This window comes from Pempheris klunzingeri, chromosome 7 (assembly GCF_042242105.1).
Source record: "Pempheris klunzingeri isolate RE-2024b chromosome 7, fPemKlu1.hap1, whole genome shotgun sequence".
Taxonomy (NCBI): Eukaryota; Metazoa; Chordata; class Actinopteri; order Acropomatiformes; family Pempheridae; genus Pempheris; species Pempheris klunzingeri.
The window spans coordinates 4,256,304-4,284,288 of record NC_092018.1 but is presented as its reverse complement, the minus strand read 5'-3'; the positions used below and the strand labels follow the sequence as shown (position 1 = coordinate 4,284,288).

The following is a 27,985-nucleotide window of genomic DNA, read 5'->3' as shown; positions in this document are numbered from 1 at the left end:
GTCAAATATGCACTTCTGTTTATGTCACCATGTAAACAAAGCACACAGCATCCGGCGGTGCACTCGAGATCACTCCAGTAAAAAAACGGGTGAGTACTTCCTCTCTTCCCACATTTGTACTTTTTAAAACACACTTTTTATATTGTCACATTTAGACCTTTCTTTACCAACAGCAGTAGGCTGTTATGATGGATGTCGGCTCTCTGTCACCTCCCTCCAGCCAGCTGCCTCCTAATGCAGGCTTTAGTGGTGAAAGGAGGAGCCATCGTTCAGATAACTCCTCATTTCAACGTCACGCGTCAGCTCCTCCTCGTCCATAACGGCACTTTTCAAAGCAACAGAAGTAAAAATTCAGCTCAAAACTGCGCACTGCGTGACAGTCGAGTAGAAAACAAGGCAGACAAGCTGATGTTGTCGCTGTTAGGACACGGTGTGATGCTTAAATTCAAGGCCTGAAATGGTTTTGAATCAGTGTGTCTAACTTTGGAGCTCACATTAAAATCCACAGTTGATGAATAAGTAGATACATAAGGAATAATCAGTCATACTGACTCGCCCATCAAACCCTACTTTCATTATAGGAATTGAAGATATTTAAGTATTTTTCCTCCCTTCACTTAACTTTAGTAACATTTAGTTGTATTTGTGTTCCTAGTCTCCACTGACACTCATTTAAAGGACCAGTGTTTTAGGATTTAGAGGCACCTTTCCCAACTGTGTAGGACAATGAGTCACACTTTCTTGCGCTACATAATAATTTGTCACAACACAAAATGGTTTCCCTCCCCTCTCTCTCTTTCATTGTCTTCCAACTTTGTGCCATTTGTGTCACCAAATTCAAGCTGCCAGCACAGAAAGCCCTTGTTTGTCTGTTCTGTGCTCCTGTAGAAACATGGCAGACTCCATGAAAGAGGACCTGCTCCCCATGAGGGTTTAAAGGGCTCGTAAAAACAAAGTCTTGGTTTCAGGTGATTATAAACTACTTAAAATATAATTAGTTGTATTCCATTTCTCCTAATAATAGATCCCCTTAAATCCGACACACTGCACCTTTAATGTCCAGTGGAGTTTACTCATTTAAACATACAATTAATGGCTTTGACAACTTTATTTTTACACTGTAAAATGTTCCACTCTGTACATCCCGCTCACATATTTGATCAACAACCAAATTTAAGGGCTTGTTATCGAACAAGTTAATTTGTTCATGTTAAAAGACAAATATCCAGAATTGGATTTAGTTTCTGATGCTCATTTTAGAAAATGACAGAGCTCACACAGATGTATTACACTTTCAAACCAAATGTTTTTTCAGTGTTCTGGTAAGTTTCTCGTATCGAATTCTCCAAATCATGAACATATGTGTACAAATCTAAAGTTTTATATGTTCTAGCAGCTTTTCTACTCATCAGACTCAGTTACAGCTTGTGTCTGCAGTCACCCCAGGGGGGCGCCAAACCCACCAAAAACACAAACCTTTCCAACCATTTAAAACAAACCTGGACGGGTCCATGTTTCACAATCAAGAGAAATGCACACACACACGCACACACACACACACACACACAGTGTTTGTGTAGACGGAGGCGGGGCCTGAGAGGACAGGTGTGCCGTCTGTCGTCAGGTGATACATTTGGCACAAAGTGAACCCAGCAGAAGCAGCCCGGTCCAGTTCAGTCCCAGTGTCTCTCATCGTGTCCACGTCCCTCCTGTGGAGTTCTGGGAGGTTTAAATCCAGGCCGGCAGGTTCGGTCCAGTCTGAATTTTAAAGGAAGAAATAAATAAAACCAGACCTGAGAGTCTGGCACAGGTTTGGAACGGGTTCTTTGAATAAAAGAAATCCAGACCAGGTTCCACATCTAAACCACTAAAATTCAAAATGCGGCTCGTCAAACTCTGGATGGTACACAAAATAAAGGTTCTGGTCCTGTGCAAACTGGTCTGGTCTGGTCCTGGTCAGACGTGGAGGCGAGAGTATCGGAGTTTCCACCTCCTGGATCGGACTTTGAAGAAGAAGAAGAGGAGCATGAGGAAGAGGCAGGAGCAGACGTACAGGACCACACACAGACTCATGTCCACGCTGTTAAAGCCCAGACCCAGAATCCAGACACCTCCTCCTGCTGTTCCTCCTTCTTGTCCTCCTCTTCTTCCACCACCTTCTGCCCCCAGGCCTCGAGTCTCCACCCTGTCCTCCCCCCTCAGAGTCTGATGTCCGGGTCGAGACTTCGGCTGCTCCTCAGCCTTCTTCTCCGGCTCCTTCCTCTCTCCTCCTCCTCCTCCTCCTCCTCCTCTGTGCTCCTCTTGAGGGCGGCTGGTCTGTACAGGTTCAGGGTCAGAAGGGGGAGCAGGGAGTCGTGGGGGAGTCAGGGAGTATTTGGGGGACAGGTTGGAGGCTCCGTAGTGTTGTCGGAGGAAGAGGAGGACATTTTGGTGATTCCAGACGTGGACGCCATTTTTCTCCTCGTGGCAGGAGGAGCAGAGGGAGGGGCTCGGCCATGGAGCTTTAGGGAAGAGGGGGTCATCACTCAGAGAGCCTGGAGGAGGAGGAGGAGGAGGAGGAGGAGAGGGATAAATATAAGAATCAAGCTGATGATACATTCTATTATTCAGTCTTACTTCTGTTTGGGGATAATCATGCTTGTAACTACAGTTCCCATAACGCTTTGGGGCATGTAAACAGGAAGTATAATGTCACTGTGCAGTCAGTGTGTTGCTCCCAATTTGCTCCCTGTTATTTTTTAGCCTATATTTGTTTGCATGTTGTTAAATTGGCTCCATTAAAAGTATTATTATAAGTTAGCTATTAGTAGTTCCTGTTTATGTGGACAGACAAAATCAAATCAGACCCTTACGATAAAACACAATTAGAGAATAAAATATACTATAATAGAGATAAGAACAGTATCAGTAGCAATAAAACCCGAAACACATGTTTGGGGGGCAGCATTAATAAAAGGCTTTTTAAAAAGATGAGTTTGAGAAGAGATTTAAAAGATGTCACAGATTCTGCAAGCCTCAGATCCTCGGGCAGGTGAGGAGAGCAGCCTGAGGATCTTAGTAATTCAACAATGTAGCTGGGGGCTGAGCCATGCAGTGCCTTAAAATGATCAGTAAAATCTGACAATCAATTCTAACACTGAACACCAGTGAAGAGAGGAAAACAGGATTAATGTGATCTTGTCTATACAGATATGGAGAGATCTCTCATTTATGATGCCTGATTCCTCTCAGAGATTTATTTTGGTGAAATTGTGTGATACCATTAAAAGATGCTTCCTGTTTTTGCATTCATGTTTTGTGATAATTATGTTCTACTCTGTTGTTCTGTAACTTAGTGTTAATATGTCCCCCATATGTATCCCCCAAGAGGTGGAGCCTCTGTCATCAGGGTGCACACAGGGGTTCTTCATGCTGCCAATGATGTGTGTGATGGCATTGGTTATTTCTACCTGCCTGTCTGTTGCTGTTTGGTTTGCTGAGTCTGGCTAATCCCCACAGGAAGCGTTTATGTCACTCGTCAGTCACGTGTCTCATAGAAACACTTCTATTTTATGAAATGAATCAATCCACACGGATTTTTTTTATTACAATCAAACAAATTTCACGCTGTTTATGTGCTTTGAACGTATTAACTGTGTCTGTGAGCTCGTATGTTTCGTCAACTATACCAGCAGATCCTTCCTAAAAGACCGCAACGCACTTTGAAGTATTTCTATCATAATAGACAAATGTTTATGTGTGTGTGTGTGTGTGTGTTTGTACCAGCCAGTCTGTAGTTGACCCTGTTGTGTTGGTTCCACAGCCAGAGGATCTGTTCCTCTCTGTTCTGGACTTTCTCCATGCTGGCGGCTGCTGCCTGTTCAAAGTGTCGACCACACTGCTCGCAGCCGAAGAACGTCCTGATGTACCGACGCATCACCTGCAGCACCGGAGCCGCCTCGCCCTCCAGACCTGCATGAGACACACAACACAGGATAGATGGTTTCAGTGGGCGTTCAGACAGAAAACAGCCGTGCTCGTAGGCGTTTCGTTTCAGGTGCAGTTTGAGAAAATGAAGTCTTATCTGTGAAGTCCAGTGAGAGTTACAGCAACATTTTCACATCCAGACTGAGGAGCTCGACGTTCGTGCTCATTTAAACAACGTTTTGCATGCTGAGATGTTGTTGATGTTGTGTGGGTGTACCTGTGTTCTCTAGTGCGTTGGGCATGGCGTCGTGTTGGACGGTCAGGACGTGGAACAGAGTCCAGAGGGCACATGGGTAACCTCGAAGCCCCGCTCTGCTGCCCTGGCAACCAACCCAGCGAAGCTCCGCCCCCAGGAACACACCTGAGATCTGAACAGGAAACAGGAAGTCAGCTGCTGCTCTGTGTATGTGTGTGTTCAGTGTGTGTGTGTGTATGTGTGTGCGTGTCTCACCCTCATCTTGTTGTCCACCAGGTCCAGGACAGCCTGGTAGGGAATTCGCTGCAGCGGCAAACTGAGCAGCCAATCAGAGAGAGTCTCCATCAGCTTCACCACCGAACCTCCATCTGGATACAACTGCACAGGTAGACGGACAGACAGAAACAAGGAGGGACAGAAGGGGTAACTTGTAGTGAGCTGCCTCCTCGCTTCTCTCTTATCTTAGCTCGGCACTCTCTGATGTTTCCACGGTTACAGCATCATGTGTTTCAGATTTGTTTTAAGCGAAATTTTTCTTCTGATGAGTTTGATGATTGAACAACAGCTCCTGCTTTGATTTTTTTGACAAAATAAGTGTTGTCATTCATGTCAATCATACATTTTGGATATTTAACATATTTAACTTTTTAGGGATATTTTACAAACATGTTTATGTAGATTTTTTAGACCTCTTTGGGTCGTTTGGACTGAACTTGTCTGCAGTTTGACTGAAAACGCTTCATAAGAACAGAGAAAGATCCCATTATGTGTAAAACTGGTGGAGCTGCCCTTTAAATCTCCCTTCTAACCTTAGCGACCAAAGTGACAAAGTCCTTAAAGATCTTCAGCTCCTCCCCCTCCAGGGTATTATGGGTAGCCAGCTCGACTCTCAGCAGGTAGTGGAGGGCTGACTCCAGATCAGCTGTGTACACCTTCGACCTGCAGACACACAGAAACAGATTAACTGACGATCCACTGACGCCACACACTGAGCCGAGCCGAGCCGAGCCGAGCCAAGCCAAGCCAAGCCGGTCTGACCGAGTGTCTGACCTGTCAAAGTCTCTCCAGGGCTCGGTGCTCTGCTTGTCTGGCAGCGCCACCATCTGACCTCCACTGGAAGTGCTGCTGCTGATCGGCTTGAACCTGCGCTGAACTCCTGGTAACGTCCTCAACAAGGAGGAGAAGAAGAAACGCAGCCGCTTCTGACTGAAGAAGAAGAAGAAGAAGAAGAAGAAGAAGAGGGGGAGGAGAAGAGGGGGAGGAGAAGAGGGGGAGGAGAGATGAACCTAGTTGGTGCAGACTGTTCAAAACTTAATTCTTTATTTACACAATTAAAATGCTTCTTTATGTGACTCATGTTAACTGACCTATGCTGCTGTTGGTCTATTGATCTATTTTGGTGAAATCTGTTTGAAATTTGTGAGATTTGCTGGTTAAATAAAGGCTGAATATAAAAAACTCACCCTAATAAAATTAAACCATGTTTGCGTGTGTGTGTGTGTGTGTGTGTGTGTGTGTGTGTGTGCTCTTCTTGTACATCTATCTTTGTGAGGACCAAGAGTTTTAAACCTGGAAACTGAGGACATTTTGTCTGGTTTTTGGATCAAAACATTAAGGTTTCAGATTTGGTTTAATGTTTCAGGTGGACATCACATTTGAGGGTTTAATTCTATATTATATATAGTGATTTAATTTAAAATTTAAGATATAGCTTGCAAACTACACTGATCTAACTTAAAACTTAGTTGGGGTTCTCAAAATTGAGCTAAAATTTCTTGAAGTTGTAAACAAATATTCTACTTTTTCTTAACTACAGCTACAAACAGTAAAAACTGCTTTGAACTAGAACCTAGTTATGATTCTGGGTTAGGGGGTAAATTGTTATATTGGGACGCCCTCATACAGAATCTATCTTTGTATGTCTTTATTCTTTATCTTACTTTTCTTTGGGGGATAATCTATGCTCTAAGGTTTGGAACAGCAGCTCCCATGATGCTTTGGAGGATGCAAACTCTATGTATATTATAACGTAGCCATGGAATCAGTTAGTAAATAAATACAGTTGGTCTGTATTTGGTTACATAATCCAATAAAGTGTGCCGAATTAGCTATTAGCAGTTGCTATTAGCAGTGTACCCACAGATGTACAGACAGCTATCACTGGATTACTTTGACACTGAAGAGAACTTCAAAACATGATAATTCTCAGGCAGGTTCAGCAGATATAAACTTGTTCTTTTTTCTATTAATTTCTAAATGTTTGTTCTTGACAGACAGTGAATGGATAATAGGTAATGATATCCTCGGATAGTGTGAGTCACACTGAATCCAAAACTGTGTGTATCGTGTCTATGTGTTAAGATCTGAGGTGTTTTTTCAACTGGACTCATGTACAATATCATATCCTCATTCAAGTCTGTGCAACACTGTTTTTCTGACTGGTGCAATAATTCATCACTTCATCCATTCTACTACAGTGCAATCTCTTTGTTATATTTGTATATACTGCACAGCTTTTTTATTCTAATTATATTATATTCTACTTATATAGGCACCTGTTGTTTAACTTATCTTTGCACTGTTGTTCTTTCCCCAATGTGGGATGAATAAAAGTTTATCTAATCTTATCTTAATGTACCTCAATCGGCTCCACCTGCTGACAAACTGCACTACAAGCTGCCTGCACCTGTTCCTTTCACCTCATACAGTATCTTCTCTCTAAAACACCTGGGTTACATCAAAAAAAGGTCCTCACAAGTATAGAACTACTTTAACACCTGTGTGTGTGTGTGTGTGTGTGTGTGTGTGTGTGTGTGTGTGTGTGTGTGTGTGTGTGTGTGTGTGTGTGTGTTCACTCACACATGCAGGTGTGCATGTGTTGCATTTGGGTGCAGCAGGTAGATGGAGGGGAAGGTAGAGATCTTCAGAGCGTCCAGCAGGGGGAGATCAGAGCTCAGAGCTCTCTTTACCTCCACACCTGAGTACTGCAGCAGGTCCAGGATCACCTGACAGACAGACAGACAGACAGACAGACAGACAGACAGACAGACAGACGGTCAGTTAGAGAGTCTGCTCTCAGGTTCATGTTGGACTGAATCATCCTTTATTATCGTCCTACCTCTCGTCCCACGTAGGAGTCTGGTTCCTCTACGATGATGGCAGTGTAGTGGTCTGACCTTTGACCTAACAGAGGGAGCAGCTCCACTGAGCTACAGACAGACAGACAGACAGACAGACAGACAGTTACTCAGAGCTGATGATTCTCTGTCAGTACATGTTATATATAACTGATCTGACAATATACTAATATTTTCTCAGTTACTGTTTGCTCTAAAAATGAGTCATTACCAATTATCAAAATAGTTGTTAATGTTTTAATAATTTTGTGTTTCTGTTAAAAAATCATCTGTCAGGACGTTTGAAGTGTCTTTTTCTGACGCTGGAGTGTGTGTGATGATTCTCCCCGTTCATACTGGAGCTCTTCCTGAAAAGACGACACTCTCAAGTTTATGTCAGTCTGGTTTAGTCTGGTTTAGTCTGGTTTAGTCTGGTTTAGTCTGTTTAGTCGGTTTAGTCTGGTTTAGTCTGGTTTAGTCTGGTTTAGTCGGTTTAGTCTGGTTTAGTCGGTTTAGTCGGTTTAGTCGGTTTAGTCTGGTTTAGTCGGTTTAGTCTGGTTTAGTCTGGTTTAGTCTGTTTAGTCTGGTTTAGTCTGGTTTAGTCTGGTTTAGTCTGGTTTAGTCGGTTTAGTCTGGTTTAGTCTGGTTTAGTCTGTTTAGTCGGTTTAGTCTGGTTTAGTCTGGTTTAGTCGGTTTAGTCTGGTTTAGTCTGGTTTAGTCGGTTTAGTCTGGTTTAGTCGGTTTAGTCTGGTTTAGTCTGGTTTAGTCGGTTTAGTCGGTTTAGTCTGGTTTAGTCTGGTTTAGTCGGTTTAGTCTGGTTTAGTCGGTTTAGTCGGTTTAGTCTGGTTTAGTCTGGTTTAGTCGGTTTAGTCTGGTTTAGTCGGTTTAGTCTGGTTTAGTCGGTTTAGTCGGTTTAGTCTGGTTTAGTCGGTTTAGTCTGGTTTAGTCGGTTTAGTCTGGTTTAGTCTGGTTTAGTCGGTTTAGTCTGGTTTAGTCTGGTTTAGTCTGGTTTAGTCGGTTTAGTCTGGTTTAGTCTGGTTTAGTCTGGTTTAGTCTGGTTTAGTCTGGTTCTGTACCTGTATGGTTCCAGTGGAGGACAGTGATCAGGCCAGTCCAGCTTAGTGTGGTTCTGCAGGATGTTCACCATCAACTGTCTCACTGACTGGATTTCTCTGTCTGCACCTGGAGACAGACAGACAGACAGTTACAGAGAGACAGTTACAGACAGACGGACAATTACAGACAAACAGTTGCAGACAGTTACAGACAGAAGGAAGACAGACAGGAACTGTGAAACAGGACGTGTGAGACAGGAAGACAGGTAGTGTGAGACAGGAGGTGGGTCTCACCTCTGTAGGTCGTCCCTCTCTCTGTCGCTGGACTGTGGGCCCGAAAATACTGCAGACAAAGAGATGATTGATGGTATTACACATGTTATGGAGTATTAGTACACACAGTCAGACTCAGTAAACAGTACTAGTACTGCTGTGGTCCTAGTACTTGGTGCTGTCACATACTTTGAATGTTGGGTAGAACTTGATGCTGTACTCCTTACAGACGTCAAAGTTCTCCTCCTGAGCGCAGTCCAACACCGCCACACTGATGGCCTGCTGCCAGTCTGAGAGACAGACAGGCAGGGAGAGAGAGACAGGCAGGGAGAGAGAGAGAAAGTTTATTTAATATTTATTTAAATTCGTTCTTCTTTATTAGTGTGAAAGAATTCGAGGAAAAACTTTTCCGGGTTCTTAAAAATAAAAATGTTAAAACGTTCTTTATTTTACTGAATGTTTTTCACTGCAACAGGAAGTAAATCTGTCTCCGTCTACTCAGTGGTCACTTTATTAGGGACACCTGTGCACCTGCTCATTAACACAAAAGATTAATCAGCCAATCATGTGACGGCAGCTCACTTCATTAACCCTGGAGAACCCACGGGGTCAAATTTGGCTGCTGTTAATTGCTGCTACCCAAAATGAACAAACATAAAAAAAATTGTCAAATTTAACTTCAAAAACCCAGAGTGCCACTTCTGACCCCTGCATAGAGACACTTAGTGGATGAATATTGAACTGACATGAGCCAGAGTGGTAGTGACAAGATGACTGACCACATGCTGTTTCGTTGAGCTGGAAACCTACCCAAACAAAATCGTCTTCTCAGCAAACCAGTGGTTGGTAAAATTGTGTATTTTTTGTTAATCTATTTAGTATTAGCTTGCAGAATGCCTAGAAGTATGTTTTATATTCTTTTTGGATAAATTAGCAACTCTGAGCTAGTTCAAAAAACGATGGGCCAAAAATGACCCTCTGGTTCTTTGAGTGACTTTGTAGATGGAGAATGGTGACAGTCCTGTATTTGGCTAAAGCCTTGAAATAAATTCATTTGCATAATATATTTTACTAAGTTACCTCGGTAGTACAGGGCCAGAGACTAATACTTATAATAACTATAATAATATAATAACTTATTACTGATTTTATATATAAATATATATAATAAGTAAATTGCCGTCGATGTGCTGTGTGCAAGGACCTCAAAACTGAAATACACTGTGAAAAATGTGCAGTTCCTCTCTGCATCAACAAAAAAAGAAATTGTTTCAAAGACTACCACAATGTCTAGTGTGAGTTCCTCTCTCTAGCAGAACAGATTTTTTGATAAGCAAAGACCCATGCTGTTAGTTTTTTGGCCTTGTGTTCTTGTTTCCATTGGCCAAAGTGTGTTTGTACATTTGAAATCCAGTTCTAACATGCAACAAATAAAGCAAAAAAACATTGTTAAATGTAGCTGTGTGGTTAACTGATTATTTTCCTAAGTTTAAAATAGTTTGCATTGACAGTGTTTGTTATTGTGATTCTTTGAAATGATACGCCTAAAGCCCAATGGGTCAAATTTGGCCCTAATCCTAAATTAGGGAATAAAGGGTTAAAATTGAAAAAGTGGATATGTTGGTGTTCAGTGAACTTATTAATGCATAGTTCATAATTTTCCAAAGAAGAAAAGGGTTCTTGGGTTCTCCAGGGTTAAGTCACGACGAGGAGGTTCAGCTGCGGCTCAGATCGAACTACTGAGTGTGAAATGAGCTGAAATAAACAGGTGTTACGACAGAGGAGCGTCTCTGTTGTATTACAGCAGAAGAAGAAGAGGAACGCTAACAGGAAACTAATCACCTGGTCTGAATCTGTTCCTGTTATTTAGTCCACCCTCTCTGGTCTAAATCTGTATAACACGACCTGCATCCAAACAGTCTCAGCACAAACCAACAGTGATGGAAGACAAACTCAGATGTGTAAAACTACTCTGTTACTAGTAAACGTTCAAAAAACATTTTTACATCAAAATATACTTAAACACCAAAAGTACTCTTTAAGCAGTAAGGACCGTTACAGATGAACGTATATTAAAGTATTAGATTCTGATTATTTGAGCATTAATAACTGTGGAGCTCATTTTAATGACACACTGCTGCCTAGTTTAAGTAATACGGGATAATTTACAGCGAGCTGGTCGCTACTGCAAAATAAACCCCCAGAAGATGATGACGGACCCGTCATGAAGCAGGATAATGTACTGATAAAGAAATTAACACGTCATAATTAGCCAATCAGAGCCTAGTCATGTGTGTGTGTGTGTGTGTGTGTGTGTGTGTGTGTGTGTTTTGTCTCCCAGCTTGCCGTCTCTCAGGGTTCGGGGGTGCAACAGTCTTTGCCTCTCAGTTGACCTTTCACCCCGACAGCAGGTCCACATAAAGAGAGAGTGTGTGTGAGTGTGTGTGTGTGTGTGAGTGTGAGTGTGTGTGTGTGTGTGAGTGTTAAAGTGGCAGCTGGTCCCCAGTTGAATTATTCCCCAGAGAGATGTAGGCAGATGGAGTCTGAGGACATCAGACTGATTCCCACAGGTTGTTCTATGAGTGAGTGTGTGTGTGTGTGTGTGTTGGAAATACAAACAAATGGTGTAAAGTTTTCAAGGAACAAAACTCAAGGTTTTTAAAAACTACGTCAGCTGTATTCAGCGTAGTCCCAACTTTATCTTGTTTCAGATTAAATTTTGATGACTTTGTCAGAGAAAAGTTACCTTGAAGTGAATCATTCAGTTAAACAGAGAAAAACAGAAAACCCTCATGTCTGACAAACTAAAACCATCTAATGATTCACATTGTTGCTTTAAAAAATGATATTAGCTATTAACTGATGATCAAAACACTTGTTGATCAGCTAATAGTAGAGAAAATCTTAGTCATTAACGTGTTTCTCTTTTGTATGAGCGCTGACATGAATAAAGTTTTTATTATTTCTTCAGAGCTTCTTGGTTGTTTCTGACAGTTTTCTCACATTTTATGCAGATGAATGAAGATGAATGAAGAAAACAAACACGATTCATAATAATTGTATTTTTCTTGAAGTGCAGAATCATTATGGGCTCATATGAATGTGTACATGTATAAATATATATAAGTAAACTTTGTTGTTTATTTAAGACATGGGTCACAACCTTATTATTTATTAGTGTGCATTTTGTGTTCAGTTAGTGCGGATGTATCACTTTTGCTTATGTGTGTATTAATCAATCAATCAATCATCAGTTGCATTAATCTAAGTGTCTTTTTCACATTTTGCTGTGCTGAAAGATCTGATAACTGTGTGACCTCTTGCACAAAGTGGTTAAACTTCCTGTTATAGTCATTTCCTTTCTTCTAAAACTTCTTCTAAATCATCTCAATAACTGACATCTCACCTGGCAACAGGACTTCAAAGTGAAGTTAATACTACACAAGCTTCCAGTGATCACACGTCTGACCTTTTCACTTCAAATCTTTCAAAATCAGCTGACACTTAAACTGCTTTTATGTCTTTAACCTGCCAAATAAACCCCAACAAACCTTAACCAGCATTAGTTTTTGTTGATATCGTTCCCAAATTGTTTCAAATAAGTTGAGGCTCATCATTATTGGAGCAGCACAGCAGATCTGGTTCAAACTGTGACTGAAATCAATACAAACTGAGATGAAAAATCGATTTTGATTCAAGCTCTTTGCCTGATTCTCCTGTTAGCTAACTAACCTAACAGCTGATACACGTCCACAGTGTCCCCATCAAACCTTTTATCTGACGATGAGCTATTGTGGCCACTCGTGGTTCAGGTTTTACTTCCTGGAACAGCTCTTTGTTGCTCGGAGACCCGAAGTGTCATCTGTCTGTTGCCTGGAAACATGAGCTCATCTCTGAGCTAGCACAACTACCTGTTAGCTTAACAAAGCTAATTAGCGCTAATCTGAGCTGCTCGGAGTGATGATGTTGGATCATATCAACCTAAAATGTTTCTTTAGTTCCAACAGTTTGAGTCGTGAGTTGTGAGTTGTTTGTTAATAACTTTGAGCATATAGCTATTTTTAGCCAAAAAGGTGATTAATTAGTAATACTGCAATATCAAGTGTTTATTCAAATGGATTTTAGGTGAGCCATCTCTACAATAAGGCACTGTTACGTAGTTTAAATCACAGTGCCCACGGAATGGCTCCATCGTTCAGAACCTCATTCAAAAATCTGCTACTTTTCAGATGCTTTACACAACTCATTAATGGCAGCAACCGTGTGAGCCACGCGACGTGCGGTTGAGACTTCTCTGTAATAAATTGTTGTTTTTTTGTTATATTAATGCCGAGTTAAAGAGGAGATGTGATATAATCAGAAAACAAATCGAGTGATATGTTAAGACGGTCGTCTTTTTACCGATAAGGCTGGAATAAACTAGATGGCTGTATTTTGAATGGAGTCTGGTGCTGCTTTCTACAAAGGAGAGTGACACGGACTGTGGTGGACGGATGTGTTTACTGTGGTACCTTTGACGTCCTGGGCCAGGGCCTTCCATGTGCTGGAGTACTGGATGCAGTGTCCACACCAGGAGGAGAAGAACTGGACCAGCCAGGCCGAGGACGAGTTACTCACGGTGGGCTTAAGGCTGCTGCTGCTCAGGATCACCAGCGGATCCTCCTCGGTGTACAAGCGGGCTGCGGTTCCCACGCACCCGGGGACCAGCCACAGGGCGACCGCCGCTGTGAACCAGAACTGGAGCATCCCTGCCGTCCGGGGAGAGACGCGCCGAGAGCAGCTGGTCATAGAGCTGGAGAGTTTGTGCCGAAAACAAGAAGAGGGACCCGGGGAGACATGAGAGCAGCTGCTCCGCTAAGAGCTACGTGTGTTTACAGCAGAGAGCAAGAGGCAGACAGACATCTCACTCTGAGCGAGAACCAGAAGAGGCTGAACACATCAGTTTAAAAAGAGAGTAAATACATTTTTAAAATCAAAAACTTTATCCTTAACACTTTGTAAGACATAAACAGCCAATTGAAACATTATTGATTAGGATCATAGCTGTATCTGATTGGGAGGAGTTGCTAAGGTGTGTGTCACTGCTAAGGGAAGGTTTGTGTTTTTTCTGTGCAGTGTGTGAATCATAATAAATAGACGATCTCATCTCAACCCGAGACTGACGCATGGACATGACGAAATAACGCGCTGCATTCAAAGTAACTCGAATGTTTTATTTCCTGGTAAAACTGGCTTTACTGTTAACTTAGTGAAGGAAGTTGATGTGTCATTTGAAGTTTAAGAGCTGAGAGCAGGTGAAATGTTTATATCCTGGGGACATGGAAAGTAGCTGCTGAAATGAAAGAGGCTACAAGAAAGAGGTCAAAGCAACTGAACAACTCAGTTGAAGTTGTAGTTTGATATGAAAGCAGGTAAAGCAGTTAAAATGTCAGGTCATGTTGATTAAAGAGTAAAATGATAAAAGAGTCAGCTCTTGTGTTCTTGTAAAATTGATTAATTAGAAACAAACAATTTCACATATATAAAGGACAAAGTTTCCAATACTATGTATTATATATGCATATACGTTAATGTTTTGTTTATTGTGTTTTTTTTATTACAACATATTGAACCTTTTTGTCCCACAAGTACTGGAGAGTGTTTTTGGGTTTTTTCTAACAACTTCTTCTTTTCACTCAGTCATCATTTCTATTTTTTTCCAAGCGTCCCTGAATGCCGCATCACTCTCTGCTGCCTCCTGCAGGTCGATGGTTCAGGTGACCACGAGGCTTTTCCTGTAAAAACTGATAACTTTATTATAACAATAAGAACAAGATCTTCGATCACACGGAGGAAAATGGAGGTTTCACCCTGTTGGACTTTAAATCTGAAACTTCCTGCCGTTTGTTTTTTTTCTGCTGCATTTTAAGTTTTAGGTTTAGCGTCCTGTTTCCATAGCAACGGAGCAGCCCGACACCTGAGGACACAGAAAACGCAGGTGATTATCTTTAAATAATAAAAAAAAAGACTAGATAACGTGTTTATGAGCAGTAATCTAACTAAACACTGGAAGTATCAGATGTAGTTTATATAGAGTTTTTGTTTATATAGATAGAAACAGTGTAGAAATGTCGTGTTAATGTGTTGCTAGAAACCAGAGGAACATTTCAATGGTTCAAGTCAATTTTTAACTGCATTTGATACAAACATGCACTTAGTTTGAAGCCGTTTTTACAGCCAGAAATACCAGAAATTGCTCAAAATCAGCCTTAAAACATGAACATAACTAAACAATTTGTATAATATGTATTTAATTCCACAACTTTACAGATTCATGACAACAAAACTCACCACACAACTAAACACATCTTTGACAAAACAATCCCAACTCAAGCTCCATTTACCAGCGTTATTCCCTGAGTATTCAACTGTATTGCCTGGTCTTCATCAGAGGATGAGCTGGATCTGATAACGGACTTTCACTCACGGTGGCTTAAATCTCCATGACTTAGACTTAGACTTTTCTTTATTTGATCCCCCATAGGGGGAAATTCTCATGTTACAGCAGCAACAATTTAACAGGGAGAGTGAAAAGAAGCAATAGTAAAAGAAAAACTAGCAATAGCAAAATAAATATAAATATAAATATATGGCTGTGATGAAATAAATATTTACACTATGGGATATTTGAAATAAATATTTACACTATGGGATATTTGAAATAAATATTTACACTATGGGATATTTACAGAGCAAATTAAGACGATACGACTGAAAGCCCCAGAAATTTTTAATGAACTTCTCTGGTCAGAAAATTATTTTATTTCCCATGATCCTCCATGTTTAACCACCATTTTCACCATAGCGCACAGTGATGGAGTTGAAATGTGAATACTTGTTCCACCTCAGTAATAATCTTTGCTGTCACTGTCTGATACAGAAAACCTTGTCAGGAGTCTTCGGTCTGTTCTTCATCGTCCGTCCGTCTTCATCATCAGTCACAGAGGAAACATGTCTTCACCTAGGGTGGGCGTGGTCAGAGACTCCATGCTGACCAATCCGCTGCTCATCAAGGTAAACTAGATCACTGCATGAAGATTCAGTATCACTTTATAGTCGCTGTCATATATAAAAAAAAACATGTTAAATGGTGAAACAAGTGAATTAATGTAAAAATATAGTGTAGACATGGAACAATTACTGTTGAGGGTTTGCTGGAGGGCTTTTATTGTGAAGGATCTGGAGGGCTTTTACTGTGAAGGAGGAGGAGAAGTATATTTAATTAAAAGAAAAGCATTATTCCATTATAATGATGTTAAACTACAAATAGCTTTCATTTTGTCATTTCACTTCCTGTGTCGGCTGTGAATGATGACATCATAAAGTTTTTGTGACATCACAATGAGCCTCTTGATCGGTTTGAGTGTTGATGAATTAACTGTTGGTGTCCTGCTGGGTGTAAAACCTCCTGATGAACACCGGATGGCAGCACAGACTCTGATTAAGTCATCAGAGGAGGCTTACATTCACTTGCTAGAAGGCCCCGGGGCAAGTAATGAGCTGCTGGGGCCCCTGGGACCCCTGGGACCCCCCATCACACCCCCCACCCTCAGTCTCTATGGTACAAGTAAATACAAGTGAATAGACATGTGAGCTCGTTATGATGGAAAGCTGAAAGGGTCACAATTTGTCACAGTTTCCATGAATTCATAGTACATCAACTGAAATAATAAGATTTTATTTATACGTTTTTATATAAAGGCACCGCGTAAAACTGTGAAAACAGTCTCATGTGATTCTGAAAGTGTCTGAAAGTTTACTGTTATAGAAATGAAGTGAAACCAGGACAGTGAGACGCTGTCTACATGTGATGATGATGATGATGATGATGATGATGTCCTCCTTCCTCTGTGACCAGGCACCGCTGGGTCAAACCAGGTCTAGAGGGCTGCTGGGTCCTGGTCCAGATTTCACTTTTGGAACCAGCAGCTCGGTCAGAGACGGAGGCGTGGCCGAAGGTAAGCAAAGCCTGCCACCATACTGTATTAGCATGTAGCATTAGCATGTAGCATTAGCATGTAACATCAGTATGTAACATCAGTATGTAACATCAGTATGTTCCACTAGCTTGTGACATTAGGATTTAAATGCTATCATATAATATTACCATGTAAAGCTAGCATTTAACATTAGCATGTAGCCTTACATAACACTAGCATCTATCACTATTAATGTACCATTAGCATGTGATGCCATCAGCAGCTTGGCATGGCCGAGGGTAAGCACTGTAACATTAGCATGTTACATTAGCTTGTTACACTAGCATGTAACATTAGCATGTTACATTAGCATGTTACATTAGCATGTTACACTAGCATGTTACACTAGCATGTTACATTAGCATGTTACATTAGCGTGGTGATGTTTGTTTGTTTGATGCTTTTATTACCTCACTGTGCTAGTGTTTGTTAGCATTAGCTGCAGACTGACAACATTAGCATATTGTTTAATTGCATTGTGTTTAAGTGAAGTTTCCAAAACGTCACCCTCAGGATGATGTTTGAATCCAACAAGCTGATTATTGATACCGATTAATAGGTTCAGTTCAATCTGTGTGTGTGTGTGTGTGTGTGAATTTTTCTCTTTATTGGGGACCAGTAGTTCTCATGGGGACCAAAGTCTGGTCTGAGGTCCTGGTTTGGGTCAAAGTGAAGGTGTGCGTGTCCACAATGGATGGCAATCAGTGTGTGTGTGTGTGTGTGTGTGTGTGTGTGAGTGAGTATGAGTGAGTATGAGTGAGGTTTAACAGCGGTCAGCTGTCACAGTGTGTTTGCATGTAGGAAACATGCCTTCAGGCAACAATCACTGCTGTCACTCAGTCACACACTCACTCACACACACACACTCTCACACACACACACACACACACACACACACACACACACACACACACACACACACACACAGTTTATTTATATCTCTCCCTGCATTATAAAATGTATTTAAATTCTCTGATATTTGCTAAACAGTTTTAAGACAGAAATACTCATTTATTAATGTATTTATTAGCAATTTCACATTTAGTTTTAAAGTGAACAACCTTTATGTTTTCAGTTTCTCTTCTCTTAACTGTGTTTATTCACATTATCTATATTCATTTATCTAAAATGGCTCTTACAGAGATACAGTCAGTTGATTTTGAGCTTAAGTAAAAATAGAAAATCCATATAATGTGTTTGTTATCTCAGTTTATTTCTTAGTTTAACTGATCGTAACCCCACTGGCCAGGAAAAACATTTACAGAAAATCCCTCATCCTCTCTGCAATAGCTGCCCTCAATAGCACAGGATAGACTGCACTGTGTTTTTAGTCTATTTTACGTGTTTTACTTGTTTTACCTGTTGTGCTGTTTTTTTTTTGTTTTGTTTTTTATGTGTGGGGGTTTTTAAACCTCGTTTTTATAGCCCTGACAGAAGAAAAATGTCTGTTTTTACCTGAATAGACAATAAAGTTGAATTGAATTGAATTGAATTGCACCATAAATGCAAAAAATGTTTATAGAGTAGTGCAGTGAGGCCTGCTGGGATTTGTAGTTTTTGAACGCTGTGCCGTGTCGTGTCAGCCGTGTCCAGCTGGAGGGTTCAGCCCAGACGTGGAGACTCTGCTCCTCATTGGCCGCTCGCTCCGGACTTCGTGTCTCTGAACCGGGACGCGGTGAAGTCCGGCCTGGTGACCTCCAAAGAGCTGAGCCAGTACCGGGCTCAGGTGGCCGGGGCCCGGAGCCGGAACCCCGGCCCCAAACAGCAGGAGGGCAGGGCCTCACGGCGCCCGGTGGTGCCTGACATCACATTTGGAGTCACAACAAGGTGAGAGCCCCTCCCACGGAGCTGATTATTGATCACTGACTGATCCACTACTGATCGGCTTCTCCATCAGGGCGCCGTCTCCTCTGTCAGACCTCCTCTCTCATCAGTACGCTCGTGACTGGCTGACCGAACAGCTGAGCAGGAATCAAACCAGCAACCTGAAACAGCTGCACAGGGTGAGTGTGTGTGTGTGTGTTAATACACTGAATCTTAAAGGTCCCGTATTCTGCTCTTTCAGGTTTACATGGTTTAATGTTCCTCGTAGCTGCTGCCATGATCTTCCTGAACGCTCTGTTGTGACATCACAAAGGGAGCCAAATCTAAACGCAGTGTTTTTGACACAAAATTTACTGAAAGATGGAGCGGCAGGAAAAGAGAGAGGACGGTCTGTTCTCATGGTTTGAGGGTTTGTAGACAAACCAGGACACGTATTTATGTTGGAAAGACATTTAAAAGTTTACGTAATATGGGATCTTTAAGACTTCGATTAATCAGTTAGTCAATTAGTTGATTTACAGAAAATGTATTGGTTTTGATCATATATGAGTGTCTGCTTTTCCTTTTAATTATTTTAACAATTTTAATGTATTTCTAATAATGTTGAGGTTTGGTTGGATCGATCAAGCTTTGTGAAGGAAACAATCAACCAACCAAACAATCAATAAATAGAGAAAATAATCAGCAGATTGATCCAGAATGAAAATAACCATCAGCTGCAGTCTGATAATAAATAGTTTGAAATGAGCTCCACCTCAACCAGCTCCAACAGTAAAATCCTGCTTTTACATGAATGATGAGGATCAATAATCTAATGATAGAATATATATAATAGTACAACAGTCACAGTTTACTGTTAATGCTTTAAGTACTCACACTTTTACTAGTATTTTTACACCGTGGTATTAGCACTTCTACCTCAATAGAGGATCTGAATACTTTCCTCCACCATTAAACTAATGTAAGTGAATGAAATGTCCTTATGTAAGTGGCATAAACACATTTCTGTGTGTGTGTGTGTGTAGATAAAACCAGGCTGTATTCCCGACACCAGGACCAGCCTGTTGAGGAGGAGCAGACCTCTGCCCGTCACACAGACCCCATTCAAACTGCCCCGCTTCACGCAGGTACCGACAACGTCTTGACTTTGTGTGACGCCTCCAGCTCGCTGAGAAACGTCTCCGTCGCTGCAGCTCTGCTGAGCTTTTTAGCTTCTTTTAGTTGTTTAGTTCTGCTTTGCGACACATCTCCTGTTTCAGAGAAGAAGCTTCAAAAGCCGCAGTGGAAAAGCAGGTTAGAAAGCAGCTGGTGAACAGAGCGGAGCGTTTAGCAGCTAAAGAGCAGCTAAAGATTTCCCTCAGGAGGTGGTGGAGACCAAAACCAGAGCTAAAAGAGAGAGAAAACCGAGCTTAGATTAATCAGTTGGACACAAACATGACTCCAAATAAATGATGAATGAAGTATAAACTGACAGCAGAACAAATGTTGCGTTTACAGACTGAAAACAAGTGCAGCTTGAGTGACGCTCAGAGCCGACAGCTGCTCCCTTCTTCCCCCTGCTGGTGATAATGATGCAGATCAGCTCTCTCCTCTTCATCACCTCCTCTCGCTCCCATGTGACAGCTGATACTGACGCTGAGCGTTACCTCATGAAACATTTAACGGCTCGTTATCATCTGTCAGGGAGACGTTCACCACCTCCTCCAGATCCTCCTCCTTTATCTCCATCCTCCACATTATCTCCCCTTCTTCTTCTTCCTCCTCCTCCTCCTCAGGTTCCTGCTGCTCTGGACACCTTCAGGGACCAGGAGGCTCGTCTCCGGGCGTTCAGGGCTCGTCAGTCAGACTCTGTGTCCAGGAGAGGAGTTCAGGGTCTGGGAACGTACGGCCTGGACTGAGGAAACGGACTCTCAGAACATCTCAACGTTAATACAAATAAATATGAAAAATTATCTCTTCTCCAAATGCTTTTCTTCCATCAACATCTGAAAACTGTGCTTGGATGGATTCTTCGGAGGGAGGAGTCCCCCAGGGCTCTGTACTAGGACCTCTACTCTTACTAAAATATGTAAATAACAACCTTTGTGACAACTTATCAAATATATTGTACCATTTCATACTGTTATTGGTTGTTCTTCCTCATCTACAGCACAATTTTGATGTTTTTTTTTCTCAAATTCTTCTTATTATTCATTAGAATTTATTGTTTAATTCACACATCGTGTCAAAGCTCGCGTTAAAACTATCTAAACACATCCTGCTCCTGAGAAACTGTGAACTAATCTGCCTAATGAACTAATCTACTGGACAGAACGGTTGTGATGCCTTTAATGCCTCTCTCTATACCTGCCATTCACCATGTAGGGTATAATTACTAAACAATGTAAATGCTGCACTCAAATATTGAACAAACGTCACAAAATACAAAGAGAAAATGCAACATCTACAATCATAATGTGTCCTTTCATTAATTTTGCTGTCTGTCTGTCATGTATTGGTATTTTAAAATGAACAAATTGATAAATCATTGTATATATTCAAATGTGTTTTGATTTAAAAGGCAAATGTAAACCAGTGGTTTAAAGTGGCTGTTAGTTATTCTGCAGAGTCAGAGAAAGATTTTAATCTGAGCATAACTTTTATAACATTTACCTGGAAAATATAAAGAAAAGAGAGGAGGAGGAGACCGAGGAGTGATTCACTCACACACACACACACACACACACACACACACACACACACACACACACACACACACACAGAGTTGGAGGAGGAGCTGTTTAATACATCTTTACATCCTTTTTTCTTCATGTCAACAGACAACACCTCTCTCTCTCTCTCTCTCTCTCTCTCTCAGTGGTGCTGAAATCAGCCGCTGATCGATTGATTCAGTTATTGATCCACATACACCTGGATAACAATACTCACTCAGCAGTTTCCGCATTTATTTTGCACTTAAAACTAAACTGATCTTAAAACGAGGGAAATGACTTAAAATCAAACCACCACCTTTAGTTTTTTTTGTCATATTTTCTTCTACTGGATCTCTAATGTTTCTACTGTGATGTTTCTACTCATCACCTGGCCGAAGAAACTCACCTGAGTCCGGACGGAGATGGAGGTTTCCGCCTCCGGCTGCTCCAGGTTCCGCATCGACTCCCTGCTCTCCCTCAGGCCGCCCGGCGCGCATCTCTCTCGGGCAGACCCTCCGGAGCTCAGCCCGGGCAGCAGCAGCGGCTATTCGGAACCTCCTTCACCGCGGAGGGAGCCTGTTCCCCGGCTGGAGTCAGCTCTGCTGCCCGGTCACCTGCAGCAGCTCCAGCCCCGCACCGTCAGCTCCTCGTTTCTGATCCGGGATATCTTAGCGGACTGTCGGCCCTACTCTGACCCGGGACAGGTTTACTCTGACCCGGGACAGGTCTACTCTGATCCGGCCGAGGCCGAACCGTCCCAGTCTGGACCGGAAGAAGAATATCAGGATAAAAACCACAGCAGCTCCTCATCGGACAGCGAGTTCAGAGGTAAGAGCAGAAAACAGAGATAATAATAATAATAATAATAATAATAATAATAATAATAATAACAATTTAGAAAACTGCAATTACAACAAACTACAATCTCATTTTCTCAGAAGCGATTTCATCATTTTTATGAGTAAAGTAACTTTTTAAAAAAAGTTTCTGATTAAAAAAAGAAACTGAAGCCTCATTTAATCGTTTTCTGTGGTTTAATTCGAAATTAACTCAGTTTTTACAGCATTTACTTTTTAAGCAGAACAAAATAAAGATAAAGAGTTTTAATCAGTATCTGTGCAGAATTAAACAAAAACAATTTAAATTCATATGATAACAGCACATTTATATAAAAACATATTTATATATTAACAGGCTTAAACAGCACACACTTAATACGAGGCTGTTATAATTAATATTAATGTTGTTTGGCAGGTTGAAAGAATAAAACAGACACGTGACGAATATTTCCAGGTTTTTATTTGAAAATAAAAATACAAGATTTATGAAAAAACTCTGAAGATTCAATTAATTCTATTTTATTTCATTAGTTTATTTCGTCTTCATGTAGGCTGTTAACAATAATAATAATCAGTAATATATTTAGTTATTTACAGTCATGTCTATATCCTTTAGGCCAGAATTATACATTTCTTATTATTCACACATTCAGAGTTAAGATGGAAAAAAGTTTTATTTTTAATTTCACGTTCGCCTTTTTTGTTTTTTCTACATAAATCTCTGCTCTGCATCGGATTAACTGGATTCATTTTATACATAAATAAAAATAAATCTTGCCTATTTTTATCTATTCCGCCGCTGCCTTTGATGGTCTTAATAAGGAGGCCAGCGAGGACAAAAATGTCGGAGCTGCTCATTAATTATTAATCAGAAAACGTCATTATGGAAAGAAGCTGTTTTCTCTGCATTAGATTTAAATTCACTTTATTGTCAGATTCCTCTAAAATCACTCACACCAGGCAAAACACAAAAACATTGAGCCTGAAAGTAAATAAAGATTTAGAATCATTAAAACACTCAGCACACCAGTATCCTCAATTGTTTTTTAACATATAAATAAATAGATAAATAAAAACAGTAACACAAATGTAATTATTTGGTTTATCGTGTGATAACTGAAGCATTAACTGATCTGATGATGATGATGAATCTGAATCCGTCAGTGTGACCTCTGACCTCAGGGTCAAATTTTCCTGTTTTTAACATCGAACTGAAACGACCTCTTATGTCTTTAAGGTCTTCAGAGCCAAAACTGCATTCAGTACAATACAAACAATAATACATATTAAACTAGTGGACAGTGATCTATGTAATATGTGGTTTAGACCTGAGACCAGGACTTGGTTGAGGTCTGACATTTACGTCTTTTGACTGTGAGTCTCATTTATTTGACATTTTCACGTTTAAGGATCCTGCAGACGCTCAGAGATCAGTAATATTAAACCCTCTGAAGACTCACTTGATTGATCACCTGACGGGTCTGATGTCATGTCGTTTCTACCTGTCGTACCTCTCAGTGCAGGACGGGGCCTCTGACCCTGCCGCGGGCCGCCTGAAGAAGCCTCGGAAAGCCCGGACGGCGTTCAGCGACCAGCAGCTGTCCAGGCTGGAGAGGAGCTTCCAGAAGCAGAAGTACCTGAGTGTCCAGGACCGCATGGAGCTGGCCGCCTCTCTGCAGCTCAGCGACACCCAGGTGAAGACGTGGTACCAGAACAGGAGGTAGGACGTCACACAGGGATGGACGGTCAGCATGTCTGTTTGAGTCTGACTGTGGTAGCTGTGGGCCTCTTTGCTGCTCTGTGTCTCTTTGTGGTGGTTTTTTATCTCTTTGTGTTTGTTTTGTGTCTCTTTGTGGTCACTGTGTGTCTCTGTGGTTGTTTTCTTGTTTCCTTACAGTTTTTTGTGTCTCTTTGTGGTGGTGTTGAGTCTCTTGCATTTCCTTATAGTTTTTAGTGTCTTGCGATTGTTTTTTTTTCTTTGGGGTCATCGTGTGTCTCTTTGTAGTTGTTTTTTTTGTCTCTTTGTAGTTGTATTGTGACTCTTTGTAGTTGTATTGTGACTCTTTGTAGTTGTTTTTTGTGTCTTTGCAGCTGTATTGCATCTTCTCATTGTTGTTTTCTATCTCTGGTCACTGTGCGGCTCTGTGGGTTTTGTTGGGGTAGTGGTGAGTTTGTCGTCATATTGAGTCTCTTTGTGGTTGTTTTTTGTGTCTTTGCAGTTGTATTGTGTCTCTTAATAGTTGCTAAGTGTCTCTGTGGTTGTTTTGTGTTTCCTCATAGTGTTTTGTGTCTTTTTGTGGTAATTGTGCATCTCTTGTTGTTGTTTTGTTTCTTTGTGGTTGTTTTTTTTATCTCTTTGTGGTCATACAAATATCACAGAAACACAATTAATAAAACAATCTCACTTCAAAGTCCATTGAATAGCTGTTTTGAAGCAGGCAAAATAACTGTATAGCATCTGTTATAATATGTTTTTAAAGCATCAATTTAGCAACAGAACAAAATAAAACAAACATGCTGTTTTCCTGCTTTAACAACTATTTTAGTTGTCTGTCTGTCTCTGTTCAGTATCACTGTGGACAGACATGTGAGACATTTCCCGATTAATAATGAACACTGCGATCAATAATTCAGCAGAGTGTACTGTAATTAATGATTAATAATTAATGCAGAAACAAATCTGGAGCTTTTAGTGCTGAATCACAGAGAGCACAGATAGCAGGAGTGGCGTACGGCGCTGATTTTTTATTTATTGATATTATTTTTATTGTTCCACGCCCATCAGAGAACGCCGTGCTGTGATTGGCTAAACTAAAACTAAACTAAACTAGTCACCAATAAACTTTATTTTATTTGGACCTTTTTGGTTCTTTAAAGAAAGAAAAGTTTTTATTTGGTATTTTTGATTACAAGAAAGATGAAAGCAAACATTATTTTCTTATTTATATTATTTATAAAATTTCTTTATTTATTTGGATCCTCATTAGCTGCCACTAAGGTAGCCGCTACACTGCTAAAAGAAGACATATAATGTATTAACACAAATAATGTAAATGTAAATAAACTGTTAATAATCTTATATTAGTCTGCACATGTTATTACTATTTAAGTGTGAACTAAATCTAAAGACTGGTCTGTGTTTCCTCCGTCAGAACGAAGTGGAAGCGTCAGTCGGCTGTCGGTTTGGAGCTGCTGGCTGAAGCCGGCAGGATGTTCCTGCCCACGCACTACCTGTACCCTCCGGCCCCGCCCACTCTGGACCTCTACCTGTACCGAAGCCACGCCCCCCCCCACCACCCAGCCCCGCCCCTGCTGCCCCGCATCCTGACCCATGTTGAACCGCACCCCCGCTGACGCTCAGCACGCTGGGAGGACTGGTTCCTGCAGGACTCATTAATGTTTGGAGATAAAAAAACTAATTCTTTACTTTTGTTTAAGTTATGAAGACTTTTATTGGCTAATTTCCACTGCAGGAACTTCATGAAACATGTTTCCTTTGTTTGTTCTACGCCCACTTTGGGAACAAGTTCCTGGAACCACATCTGGGCTTTCGGGGGTCGGAGGCAATGATGTCGGTCGTGACGTTGCATCACAACAAAGCCGACAATAGCAAACGCAACGACAATACGGAGCAGGACGTCCGCTCCTTTAAAAAAAGACGACATGTTCGGGGCTTCATTTGCGGTGGAGCTGCAGTCTGAGTTTAGCAGTGACGACTCAGATTAAACAAACTGACCACTGAGAATTTTCCTCATACTGAAACGGACTCCGTAAACCACGTACATGAGTGGGATCAGCGCCCCCTGTTGGACAGGTGGGGACCACACTGAAGCAAGCAGATAACTTCAGTTACCTTATGTACGTGAGCAAGTGAATGTTGTGAAATGGTTGCAGTTTGGTTACGTTTAGGTTTAGCAAAACTACTTAGTTAGGCTAAGGAAAAGATTGTTTGGGTTAAAATAAGCACGTAAATAAGTTACATTATGTTATTTACATGCCGTAAGTTACGTTAAAAGTTCTGTTACGTACGTGATGTAAGTTACCAAAGTTTAAATGACTCAACATTGACTTTTGCTTTGTGGAACTCATCCTGAGTTTGGTTCAGTTTAGGCACCAAAACTTCGTGGTTGAGTTCAAGAAAAGACGGTTCAGGTTGAAATAAGTACGTCAGCTATGGAAATGAAGTGACAAACAGAGTTAACGGAAGTTAAAAACTGGTTTCACACAGGACACCATGATCTTCTCCCTACGTGGACTTTGTTGCTCTTAATTCTCCGTCACCAGACTTCCTCCTTTGCTCATAATTATTACGTTCTAGAGGTCGCCGACGTAAACACTGATTGTTTTAACCCCCTTGATAAAAACAACCTGAAGATGGGCTGGAATTTTGGGTGTTTTATGTCTGTAGGTGTTTAATTTCAGTTTTTAAAAATTTCCAATAAATATGCAAATAATTCTTAATGTTTTGGCTCCTTCGTTATTTGTTGTGTATTTTAAAAGGTAAACGATCACTTAAAGTAAGTTTATGATAAAACAAAGCGTGAAAATACTGGTGGGTGTCTAGAGATGGTTTTATGGACTCATGTTGACCATGTGGGAGTTTGAATTAACTTATCCTGTACCTGTTTCTGTTTGACGAGGGTTTTGACTCTGACGTGGACTCATTGATGTTTTGACCTGGACTTATATCAAGTTTTGAGTTTTGAGTATTGAGCCAAACTGCATCATGTTTTTTTTTTTTTTACTTATTCTTTATGTGGCGTTTGACTCATTTTGTCCACTTATGTGCAGATACTTTTCATTACAGATGTTTTTTTTGTGTTTGTTTGTTCTAAAAATATGTCGACAAAACCTTCCAAAATACCACCATTCAAATGAAACATAAATAACTCAACGACACATCAAATACAAGAAAAGAACATCCTCAGTGTCGTGAGCTTGACGTAAACAAACCGATAGTTTGCCGTCATGGACAAAAAAAACAAGGGGAATGAATCGAATTGAAAACTCTCCGTTTTACATGTTCACAAGGATCCACAGAACCAGAGTTTTAAAAAATCTTCATTTTAGTGGCTGTTTTTAAAAGATCTCTTACAGTAAAATGCTGTTTGTGAATTGACAAGAAAAAAGCAGAGGAAAATGCTTGTAATGCAAAATATCTGTACACGTGTGGACAAGCCTCGATCTTATGGGGGTTCAGACTTCTCTCATACAGTTTCTTTTCTACTTCGACGTCGTCTCTTTGACTCGTATTTGTCTCAAACTAGTCTCTTTCTCTTTCAGAGATTTTTTGTGTGTATTTTATGCTTTGATAGTCGACAGTAGAGAGAGACAGGACAGAGGAAGACATGAAGAAAAGTGCCTGGATGGATTCAAACCCCCACAGTCCTGTTTTGTCTCTATTGACTTGTTTGGACTTGTGGGATTTTAACACAGACTCGTCACCGTCTCTGGTCTTGACTCACATTAAAAAGTATTTTTGTTTTATACGTCTGAGGGAACAGAAACTGAACCGAACAGTCGATATCAGTTCAGTGATACAGATATTCAGGTTACAATAATTAAAACTGACAAACAATTCATTGATTATCAGAATTGCTGGCGCTTAATTTTCTGTAGAAGCGACTGATTGTTTCAGCCGTCTGACTGTCCATCCGTCCAATCAGACGGCTGAACATTTAATTTCAGAATCAGACATTTAAAGAGCGATTAGCCGATGAAATATTAAGCAGAGGGTTAAATATTAATGCTGTTAAAAGGCAGCGATTACACATCAGAGTGACCACAACACTCTGAATATTTCCGTAAGTGCTGCAGAGTGTTTGCAGACAGCAGCTGGTTTAATAGAGACACAGAAAACAGGCTTTTATTTCTCAACTAACTGAACGAAACCTCAACTTTTAAAAGTTCCCCATCAGTTTTATATTTTTATACTCACGTTTATTTATTTATTTGTCTGACCAGCGTTTATTTTTATATTTTAGACTTTTTTTGGCTGCATCAGT

The 27,985-nt window shown here is 40.8% G+C and overlaps 3 protein-coding genes across 3 annotated transcripts; 2 read left to right on the top strand and 1 right to left on the bottom strand.

Moving 5' to 3' along the window:
- Nucleotides 1–959: 959 nt before the first annotated feature.
- Nucleotides 960–13,465, bottom strand: qsox2 (quiescin Q6 sulfhydryl oxidase 2). Its single transcript, XM_070833839.1, has 12 exons — nt 13,118–13,465; nt 8,796–8,896; nt 8,628–8,676; nt 8,355–8,460; nt 7,281–7,371; nt 7,022–7,167; nt 5,213–5,368; nt 4,972–5,101; nt 4,418–4,540; nt 4,184–4,334; nt 3,763–3,951; nt 960–2,534 (listed from the first exon to the last, which is right to left on the bottom strand). The coding sequence occupies exons 1-12, from the start codon at nt 13,392–13,394 to the stop codon at nt 1,957–1,959; spliced, it is 2,097 nt and encodes a 698-aa protein (XP_070689940.1). The 5' UTR covers nt 13,395–13,465; the 3' UTR covers nt 960–1,956.
- A 2,116-nt stretch (nt 13,466–15,581) lies between these two features.
- cfap77 (cilia and flagella associated protein 77) lies at nt 15,582–20,883 on the top strand. Its single transcript, XM_070834474.1, has 6 exons — nt 15,582–15,659; nt 16,504–16,603; nt 18,208–18,451; nt 18,522–18,627; nt 19,474–19,575; nt 20,224–20,883. The coding sequence occupies exons 1-6, from the start codon at nt 15,597–15,599 to the stop codon at nt 20,344–20,346; spliced, it is 738 nt and encodes a 245-aa protein (XP_070690575.1). The 5' UTR covers nt 15,582–15,596; the 3' UTR covers nt 20,347–20,883.
- Nucleotides 20,884–21,563: 680 nt separating this feature from the next.
- Nucleotides 21,564–25,334, top strand: barhl1a (BarH-like homeobox 1a). Its single transcript, XM_070833372.1, has 3 exons — nt 21,564–21,969; nt 23,499–23,700; nt 25,133–25,334. The coding sequence occupies exons 1-3, from the start codon at nt 21,564–21,566 to the stop codon at nt 25,332–25,334; spliced, it is 810 nt and encodes a 269-aa protein (XP_070689473.1).
- Nucleotides 25,335–27,985: the final 2,651 nt, after the last annotated feature.